This window comes from Sitophilus oryzae, unplaced genomic scaffold, assembly GCF_002938485.1.
Source record: "Sitophilus oryzae breed Bouriz unplaced genomic scaffold, Soryzae_2.0 scaffold_1234_pilon_pilon, whole genome shotgun sequence".
NCBI lineage: Eukaryota > Metazoa > Arthropoda > Insecta > Coleoptera > Curculionidae > Sitophilus > Sitophilus oryzae.
In genome coordinates, this window is record NW_022145876.1 from 276966 (window position 1) to 287680 (window position 10715).

The window sequence follows — 10715 nt, forward strand, 5'->3', positions numbered from 1 at the left end:
TTTACTTTTGAAAGAACAATTTAATATAATACCACAGATAACACATGTGTTATCTGATAATACCCTGAATATCTGCGAAACCTTAAAAATTTGAAAAAAATTACAGTGTTTTTAAATTCTACATCTAAAGAAATTGTTATTTTTGGAGTGTTCCATTTAAAAAGTCAACAAAATTAATTTTATATTTTAATAATTTTGGCATTAAATTTTTCACTCCCTGTACAATTTACGATTACCAAATTAATAATAAAGTAAGTACAGTCATTAGTGTAGTAAATATCTATTATGATATGGTTTTGGTTTCGGGTATTAATTTGTAATTTTTTTTCAGTGATAACCCATATGCACGTCCCTGGTGTGTACATATTATTATGTCGACACTTTTTTTAGCTTTAAAATATGTCGCTTTTATACCTAGTAATTTTTACCCCCAAAATTTCATTCGAAACGCTAAAAGGACTTGGTTGAACTTGGAAGAAAATTATAATAAATCGAAAAAATATTAAGATTTTAACACCCTGTAGCTACGAAAGAAATTAGAATCGGACATATGCTGATATGAAAAATAAATCTTATTTTTACGTGAGGAATATCTCCACGAGAGATGGCACATGTTTTATGAAACACCCTGTATATGTATAGTTATAATATTTAAAAAATATATTACTTTCTATCTGGCCTTTTCTGGACAGACTTCAGCACACTATCGTAAATAAACTGAACTCCTGCTGTGTAGACATCAGATTTAGCTGAAAAATAGCGTTTCTAATATTTACATTCAAAAATATTGTAGTCCTAATATCTTACTTCCGTAATAAAACTGGTCTACTGTTTTGACCCATCCTACGTCATCGTGACTATGAGGCACCAAATGAACATTCACATATCCCTCCTTAATTGGAACACATGACTGAATCCCAACAAAAATTGACTTAATTTTTTAAATTTATTTCTAAATCGTTACTTACACTGTAGCCGCATTTTTTCTCGTTTTTTACACTGTCACTATGATTTATTGGATTGCACTTCGCACAGTTAAATGTCAAAAATAAAGAAACAAAAGCAATCACCTTCCACATATTTCTAAAAATGTTATTAAACGAACTAATGTTTTGAGAAATACTGTTTTCTAAATCGAAGCAAAAGCGTTATTGATCGTCATACAATTAAGATTATATCGGCACTCTTAAATATAGTTAAACAGCTAATCTAGAGCACTTCTCTTGTCGATTTTTATTAAATACTTTTCCAATCGCACTGAACTAATATCATTTCAATTGGTTGTATCTTCAGTATTATTTGACTATAAGAGAAATAAAACATTTATGGTACGTTTTATTTCCTTCTGAATTCTGAGAGAACTGTGTAAAACACTTAATAACAAATTACAGTATCGCTGACCGTCTACTTACTAAAAATATTCAAATTTGCTTCAGTTTAAAAAAATAGAATTTTGCGCTCTTTCACACTGCTGCCCTCTGTATCGAAAATATTCAACTAAATTCAATGTCACACGCAGCGCTGCCATCAGAAGCGCAGGTCCACGCTAAACAGTTGGCAACACAGATCACACGTGCGCTTTCATCTGACAGTTCGACATAACCAAACTTTTTAAGTGCTACAGAAAAATATGTAAACATGTCTCGTTTAATAATTAAAAACTTACCAAAATCCGTGCGTATTATTATTAAAATCTATTTGTTTGTTTACTATAAACTCGGTTTTAGATATCTGAAGATAAGATTCGAGAATTGTTTACAGAATATGGAACAATCACAGATATTCAACTCAAATACACCCCGGAAGGTAAATTTCGAAAATTCGCATTTATTGGGTTTCAAAATGAGAATCAAGCTGCAGAGGCCATTGAACATCTTCATCATACTTTTATAGCAACTAGTAAAATATCTGTTGAGCAATGTGCTTTATTAGGTAAGGTAATTATCTTTTCAAGTTCAAAATTTCATGTATTCTCTGTTATAGGAGATTCGAATAAACCTAAAGCTTGGAGCAAATATGCCCCAGATAGTACAGCATACAAGAAGACTCATAAAGCAGAAATCAAAGATGAAGAGGTTAAAGAAAAAACAGTTAAGCCAAAAAAGGATATTGAAGCTGAGCTTTTAGAAAAAGTACGTTTAACATTTTTGTTATACAGTAGAATAAAAAATAATATTTTTAGTATAAAGATGATCCTATGTTTGAAGAGTTTTTACAAATTCATGGTGACCAGGACAAGTTGACTAAGCTAAAACAAAAACCATTAAAAGTGGACAGTGATGATTCAGGAGCACATTCAGATGTTGATCAATCTGATGAAAATGACAGAGGTTCAGATTTGGAAGAAGCGCCTAAAGAAAAATTAGCCGAAAAACCAATTTCTGATATGGAATACATGAAATCTTTAATGAAGGGTTCAAAGGTTGAAGATAGTTCAGACGAAACTGTGGAAAAGAAACCCAGGCAAAAAATGGAGAAAAAGATCAAGGAAAAAGTTACATTATTTACATTAAAGGTATGTTTAGTAAATATTTTATGCTGTCTCTATATATTTGTATTGTTTATAGTTGAAAGATCTACCCTACAAAATTAAGAAGAAAGATATCAGAGAATTTTTTAGACCAAATGTCCCGTTTAGTATAAGAATCCCTAGACAAATACACGGTATAGCGTTTGTAGGTTTCAAAACAGAGAAAGCATTTAAAAAGGCTTTATTAAAGGATAAAAGTTTTATCAGTAAGCTTAAATTCTTACTATCTTTGAATTTTGAGAATTAAAATTTACTTTGCAGAAGGTAAGCAAATACTAGTTACAAAGTATGAAGTTAAAAATTCAAATGATTTGAACATGGATCCTAAAAAGAGTAAATGGAAAAATCAAGAGGAGGCTTTGAAAAATGAGGAAGATATTGCTGAGTCTGGAAAGATTTTTATACGAAATTTGGCATATACAACAACTGAAAAGGAGATTGAAGATCTATTTTCTAAATACGGTATGTTTTGTATATTTTAAATGTTTACATTATTAGTATTGCTTTTTGTTATGTAGGCCCACTCACAGAAATTAATCTACCAGTTGACAATACAACAAGAAAAATGAAAGGTTTTGGAGTGGTAACTTTTATGATGCCTGAACATGCAGTAAAGGCATATTCAGAATTGGATGGTTCAATATTGCAAGGTAGAATGGTGCATTTACTTCCAGGCAAAGCTAAAGACAAAACCGATGATAATTTGGATGGTAAATACTGCAAAACCATATTGTTCCATCTAGTTATTATTTGTTTTCATTAGATGCATCGAATTTTAAAAAGAAAAAACAAGCCAAGCAGAAATCTCAAGCTGGCTCATCACATAATTGGAATTCATTGTTTTTGGGCCAGGATGCTGTTGCAGAGGTGATAGCTGATACTTACGGCACTTCAAAAGAAGCCATTGTAGGGCCTGATAGTAAAGGAAGTGCTGCAGTTAGATTAGCTCTTGGAGAAACACAGATCGTGGCACAAACCAGAAAGTATCTTGAACAGCAAGGAGTATTACTAGATGTGTTTAATTCAGTAAGTTTATTATATTTAAATCTTAATCTTAAGCGCAAACCAAATGTGGGTACTAGGATATATTTCAGGAAAATATTTAACTTCTACAGGGTGGCTCAAAAAGTGTGAGTGAATCAGAATGATTTTTTTAATGTAACACCTTGTATATTATTGCATTTTTGGCTTACTTTCTGATCACTTTACATAATCTTAACATAGATATAAACTAGATCTTACTTTACATATATATAAATACATAAAAAATATGTTTTTCAGCCTGTTTTAAAAAAAATAATAAAAATGTTCTGAAATCAAAACTGTACTACGTATGTATTTGCTATAGTTCGTTATATTTACTTTGCTATAAATATTGTAAACTTAAATCATACAGGGTGCTGTTCAGAATTTGACGCTAAACTTTCTAAAATATAAAATACATTTTCTTCGTTTTTTCTTATTAAAATGGAACACCATGTATATTATGTTTTTTGTTAGTTGGAGAAATTTTTTAACGGTTTCGCAAATGTTCTCGGTATTATATTGCATATGGCCTTTTCAACAGTATTTTTAGCAAAGCTACCTAGTGATTTTTGTCTGGTATTTTACTGTTGAAAGAGCCAAATGTAACATTACCGCGATTATCTGTAAAACTATTAAAAATTGTAAAATACTTTAAATATAAAAAAAATCATTCTCCATCTAACAAAAAATAATATACAAAAACAAAGAAACATAATTTTATATCTTAGAAAGTTTGAACATGGGATTTTGAACATTCTGTATGATTTAAGATTACAATATTTATAATAAAGTAAGTACAGACCAAGTATAATAAGTAACTAGTATAGTTTTGATTTCAGCATATCTACATCTTATATTTTTAATATTTTTTTTTTAAATAAAACTATATTTTTTTCATTGATTTATTTATATCTCCGAACACAAGTTCAGTAATATCTTAGGACTATGTAAAGTGATGAAGAAAAAAACCAATAATACAATAATATACAGGGTGTTCCATTTAAAAAAATTCCTGATCCACTCTTATATTTTTAATATTTTTTTTTAAAAAAGGAAACTATATTTTTTCATTTATTGATTTTTATATCTACAAACACAATTTTATTAATATACAAGGATAATATCACAGATTATACAGATTATAAACTTTGTTTCTTGTTTATTGTTTTTCGTGGTTCCAATTTTCAGAATCGGGCACTAGTTAGGTTACTAGTTTGCGCACATAGCACGCCCACTTATGGCCTCTAAAATTGTGCACAGCGCCTGACCGGCACAGTTATTAGAGAGATATCGGAAAACCGAATAGCGTCATGCATTATTTACGCTACGATATGCGCGAATCAATTTTTAACGGAACACCCGCTAATAACATTACCGCCTGACGTAATTTGCGGATCAATTACACCAAGCGCTATTTCTAAATAACGTTTAAAAATTGCTTAAATGGGCATGTGCGGGTATTTGACAACCGGGGCCGGCCGGCGAGATCTTTTATTTTAGGTTATGTTTGAATTGTTTTGAATTTACGCAATTACTTTAGTTTTATTAGGTAATTTGATATTTAAGTAGCTGGGATTAGTTTTAATTAAATAAATATGGCCCAAAATATGGATTCCACCTCTTCCAATTTTATTGTTTTTTTATTAAAGAATCTATAAAGAGGCTTAGGTTTACAGCAGATGGCGACTTAAGAAAGCCCTTCTAAGAGAATTTGTTGCTTGTTGCGCTAAACCCACTGGCAGACGTTGAACAATAAAGCACTGGAAATAAGCACTTTAGCCCTTTAGTTTTAAAATACCTAGTAAACAAAACAATTCCAAAGTTTTAAATTCAAAGTTAAGTTAAGTTTAAATAGCGGACGCGACGCGAATAGAATTCTTTCCGATCCGATAACATAAATGAAGAGAGTTAATACCACCTCACGTAAAGGAAATAACACCTGGCCTTATTAACGTCCACGCTATTCGGTTTAGCGATATCTCTCTATTACGCTGTTCATTGTTATTTTACGCGAGTTTATTTTTGCGCACAGGAAATTTTACTCGTTTGCACATCGTCATAAAAAACCATTTTCGTACAACGAATTACGGATAAGATTTTTATCTGTATACATATAGTATACCTAATCTGTGATAATATCTTAGGACTATGTAAAGTGATGTAAAAAAACAAAAATACAATAATATACAGGGTGTTCAATTAAAAAAAAAATCCTGATCCACTCACTTTAGTACGTATTTTGGGTATGCACTGACTAAAACAAAATTCAAGACCATGTACTTATGAACTTGTGTATCTATTATAGTATTGTGATAATTACAGGAACCCAAATCTAGATCAAAGACTTTAATTTTAGTAAAAAATTTACCGTCAAAAACTGAAGCAAGAGAAATAAGAGACATATTTCAGAAACATGGGGAAATTGATAGGGTCATTTTACCACCAAGTGGAATCACAGGTAATTTGTTCTTTTAATTTCCCTTCCAGCTTTTTGATAAACTTCTTTTTTTTATAGCAATAGTTGAATTTCTGGAACCGTCAGAGGCTAGAAAAGCTTACACAAGGTTGGCTTATTCTAAATTTAAAAACGTTCCATTATATTTAGAATGGGCACCTGAAAATACACTTTCAGCAAATAAATCTGGTACTGTTGAAAATGATGTACGTGCTACAAAGGATCATGAAGTAACAGAGTTAAAAGAAAATGAAGCAGTAATGGAAGAAACAGAAGAAGTTGATGAAGAGCCAGAGCCGGAAGCAACAATTTTTGTAAAGAATTTAAATTTTAAAACTACAGATGAGAATCTTAAAAAAGTATGTTTTCAAATTATCAGTTATTAGCTTTATATTAATAATCCAGTAATATTAAGATTTAAACCCGACAAAATTCAGAAAGTTTTGAAAATTGGTAGGTATTTTGGGGATAACATGAGGATTACTAAACCGAAAAGTTCCCACCCCTAAATAGTGTGCGTCATCCCCCAGGACATTGTTTTTACCCCCATTTTGAGTTTTTTAGACAATCTCGGCAACGGTGCAATTCTCGACAAAAATACCTATATAGAAAATTGTTCTTCGTAAAATTCTCTATCAAAAAGATAATTACACTTTTTTTCTAAAGTTAATAATAAAGTGGGCGCAAATATAAGGGTTGGTTATGACTAGCACTATCTGCAGTTCAATCTAATAATAAAAGTTTAAATGTTTAACGCTAACAAAAAGCAGTAACCACTAAATTATACTTAGAATTTTAATATACGTTCTTCTCTCACACTCCTCTACCCCTATAAAAAGGGTGATTTGTACTTATTTCCACATCACCTTAGAGGTAAAGTATTTGATGCGTTTTTTTTTAAATGGTATCCCCTGTAGGCCTAATTCACTAATTATCAAATGTTAACTAGTAATCTTCGTCATCTTCCACAGGTTCAACATTCAAGCATGACTGTCCATGGCAATGATAACACATTGTAGAGCAACGCAAGCCTGCTCTTCTGCAGCTACATCTGTATTCGCACCCTAATTTGCATAAACATGAAATAAGCTTTAAAACAGATGCGGGGGCTGGCTCTTTATTTGTCATTGTTGGGGTTAATATACCGCCAACTTTTTTCCACTCCCAGTCGGTAGGATCGAGCATAACTCCTCTCCATGTTTGAATTTGGTGAAAAACCCGATACGAGTGTTGCCGAGCTGCAGCAGAAGTTGGTAGTTTTGACAAAATGAGAATGTTGTTGGCTTTACCAACAAGTTTGTTGAAGTACATAAATCGGTATTTATCTAGACTGCTTTCTGCTGAGGTAGAGTTGTATAAAGCTAAAATAAATTGCTCTCCTGCGTTTGCAATTTCTTCATGAGTAGATTTCTCATTATTGAAAGTTTGTACAATATGTTGTAAATCACTTCTTTTAGCGAATACATTGATTGCATTAAACTTTCCTTTGGAAAAAAAGCCGAGGTTGTATCACAACCGCTAATAGCGTGTACAAATAATATAGTGTTTTTACAATTTTTTAAAACAGTTGCGGATTGTAAATCTTGAGAACTGTAAATCTTTTTGCAAGTATTACCCTGTTTTCCTTTTAAAAATTTGATATCTTTGTTAGAGGGAGAAAGTGCAATAAGAAGAACTAGCAGGTCAATATCTTGCCCTACTGTAACAGGTGTATCGCAATTATTAGATTTTTCTATAGCAGATTTGATTAATAATAATAAATCGGCGTCATCCGCAGCTACAAATACTTCTATACCTTCTTTCCTAAATTTGTTTACTAGTTCTGTGATTAAACGTTCTTTGTTAAACAAATTACTTAGGAAGTTCTGCTGAGTTTCAGAGACAACAGTATTCTCGTCAAACATAATTTGAGGATAGCTTCTTTGAAGTAGCCGCCTCTGACCTTCTAGGCTCTACTTGCTGTTTGCATTTTCCATACAACCATCGAACACCACAGTTACTCTATTTCCATAATGTTTTTTAATGTAACTAACGTAAGCGTTGTAAACAATGTTAAATGTCCCTTTTTTTGGCCATATTACGCGGCGAAGCAAATATCCTCCATCAATAACATACTCGCTGTTTTTAAAAATATGGTCTCGTTCTGGAACTTTATTGACAATCTGGTATAAAGCTGCTTTATTAGTTTTCCTCATTAGGCCTTTCGCATCAAAAAGAGCAAGAGGTACTGATTATTGAGCTAATTCGAAACTAAAGCACTTTTTTAACTCCAGGCTAGAATGAACGGTGCAAATAATTCTTTGAAATAGTAATGTTGAGTCAAGTTGAACATCATTGCCATTAATTTTCATTGTATTGCTCAAACTAGATATCGGCTTTACACGATTTGCACGACGCACTTTTAAACTTTTAAATAAAATCCCATCTTTAACATTTGATAATTAGTGGATTAGGCCTACATGGGATACCTTTTAAAAAAACGCATCAAATACTTTACCTCTAGGGTGATGTGGAAATAAGTACAACTCACCCTTTTTATAGGGGTAGAGGAGTGTGAGAGAAGAACGTATATTAAAATTCTAATTGTAATTTAGTGGTTACTGTTTTTTGTTAGCGTTAAACATTAAACTTTAAATTAGTTTGAACTGCAGATAGTGCTAGTCATAACCAACCCTTATATTTGCGCCCTATTTGCCACTTTATTATTAACTTTAGAAAAAAAAGTGTCATTATCTTTTTGATAGAGAATATTATGGAGAACAATAATTTTTTATATAGGTATTTTTGTCGAGAATTGCACCGTTGCCGAGATTATCTAAAAAACTCAAAATGGAGGTAAAAACGATGTCCTGGGGGATGACGCACACTATTTAGGGGTGGGAACTTTTCAGTTTATTAATACATATGGTGTCCTGATTATTTCCACCAATTTTGAAAACTTTATGAATTTTGTCGGATATATCGCAATTTGGGCCATAATATTACTGAACTATAAGTTTTTTTGTAGCATTTTGATGGTTGTGGTAAAATTAAATATGCCACGGTGGCGACAAAGAAAGATAAAAATAATCCTGGATCATTACTGTCAATGGGATATGGATTTGTACAATTCTACCTAAAGAAAAGTGCAGATAAAGCTTTAAAAACATTACAACAGAGTGTTTTAGATGGCAAATCATTAGAACTAAAAAGATCAGAAAGAACTTTACAGTAAGTAAATAGTGAAATTAGGTAATTTAAAATATCATTAAACGATGAATTTTCTTCAGAAACGAAGTGACAACAACAAAGAAGGTGTCGAAAAAGTCTACTAAACAAACAGGTTCGAAAATTCTAGTTAAAAATGTACCTTTCCAAGCAAACCGCAAAGAAATCTGGGAACTGTTTAGTACTTTTGGTGAGATAAAAGACTTGAGATTGCCAAAGAAAATGTCTGCTGGGGCCGATTCTCATAGAGGATTTGCTTTTGTCGATTATGTAATACCTACAAATGCAAAGGTACAATTTATTTAGAGAATATTATCGAGATATACTTTTAAATGATTGGTTTTAGGAAGCTTTTGAAGCGCTCAGTCAAAGTACTCATTTGTATGGGAGAAGATTAGTTCTAGAATGGGCTAAATCGGAGGAAGGTGTTGAAGAACTTAGGAAAAGGACCGCAGATCATTTCGGTTCAAATGAAGTTGTTAAGTCTAAAAAAAGTGTTTTTAATATTGATTAGTTTATTGAAGTTGTACATAAATGTGTTTTTATTATACTACCTTTAGTTTTTAATTATTAATCATTATTTAGATAAACTGGCAATTCTTTATATCAGTTAAGCAGCATTGAAAGGTAAAAAATCGACTATTTTTTTCACTTTGTACCCTGAAAGAAAGGTTGGTAGATTTTTCTCTCCAAGCATGAGCTCTAATTTTAATAGGAAGGTCCTCCGCCTTGAAGAAAAATTCATATCTCGGTATCTACTATTTGGAAAAAATATCTTTCATAAATTTGTAGAAAATTGAATTCTCTACAAAAAAGGTCTCTTACAATTTTTTTGTAAACCTCACGGTTCGTAAGTTATTAAAGGTTTTGAAGTTTGATTATTTCAACGCAGATTTCTATTTTATGAATTTTATAACTCGTTGACAAAAGATCATTATGATTCACTCTCTGGATTCACTCAATTGATTTGTAGGAAATTCACTGATCTACAAAAATGGTTTCTTATGATTCGTCGATTAAATTAACCGTTTAAAAGATATTAATCGTCAAACTTCAATGCGCAATAATTTTAACCGGTTTTGATTAATTATTTGAACAATTCCAATTTATTTTATGAGTTTCGGAATTTTTTTTTTAAAATTTAAGTTTCTGTCGTAAAAGTAACTACTATGGAAGTTCTCTGTGCGAAAATTTATTTGGAATTTATTATTCTTACAATATTGTTACGGATTTCGCGGGTCCACTAATTTAACCTCACGAAAAATACTTAATGAATGTATTAAATAACAATAAAAATATAAGTAAAAGGATGTATCACGACAGAAACTTAAATTTGTAAAAATTTCCCCAACTCATAAAATAAATTGGAACTGTTCGAATTATTAATCAAAAACTGTTAAAATTATTGTGCATTGAAGTTTAATAACGATGAATATCTTTTAAACGGTTAATTTAACCGACTAATCATAAGGAACCATTTTTGTAGAGCAGTGAATT

The 10715-nt window shown here is 31.3% G+C and overlaps 2 protein-coding genes across 2 annotated transcripts in view; one reads left to right on the forward strand and one right to left on the reverse strand.

Moving 5' to 3' along the window:
• LOC115874169 (lysosomal alpha-mannosidase-like) overlaps positions 1-1431 on the reverse strand; it is a 46225-nt gene extending 44794 nt beyond the window's left edge. Inside the window, 3 exon segments of the mRNA XM_030889273.1 lie at positions 668-749; positions 808-910; positions 969-1431. Coding sequence (XP_030745133.1) covers positions 668-749; positions 808-910; positions 969-1079 — 296 coding nt within the window. The 5' untranslated portion in view covers positions 1080-1431.
• Positions 1257-9857, forward strand: LOC115874173 (probable RNA-binding protein 19). The gene is made up of 13 exons (XM_030889277.1): positions 1257-1674; positions 1728-1932; positions 1984-2132; positions 2183-2515; positions 2568-2736; positions 2792-2992; positions 3049-3240; positions 3294-3556; positions 5879-6014; positions 6072-6370; positions 9019-9221; positions 9281-9509; positions 9565-9857. The coding sequence occupies exons 1-13, from the start codon at positions 1639-1641 to the stop codon at positions 9730-9732; spliced, it is 2583 nt and encodes an 860-aa protein (XP_030745137.1). The 5' UTR covers positions 1257-1638; the 3' UTR covers positions 9733-9857.
• Positions 9858-10715: the final 858 nt, after the last annotated feature.

Excerpts from the sequence above, each read along its gene's own strand:
- LOC115874173 (XM_030889277.1), top strand. The coding sequence starts at position 1,639 with ATGTCTCGTTTAATAATTAAAAACTTACCAAAATCC. Across the intron at positions 6,015-6,071 it reads ACCACCAAGTGGAATCACAG|CAATAGTTGAATTTCTGGAA; the intron begins GTAATTTGTTCT and ends TTTTTTTTATAG. Across the intron at positions 6,371-9,018 it reads CAGATGAGAATCTTAAAAAA|CATTTTGATGGTTGTGGTAA; the intron begins GTATGTTTTCAA and ends GTTTTTTTGTAG.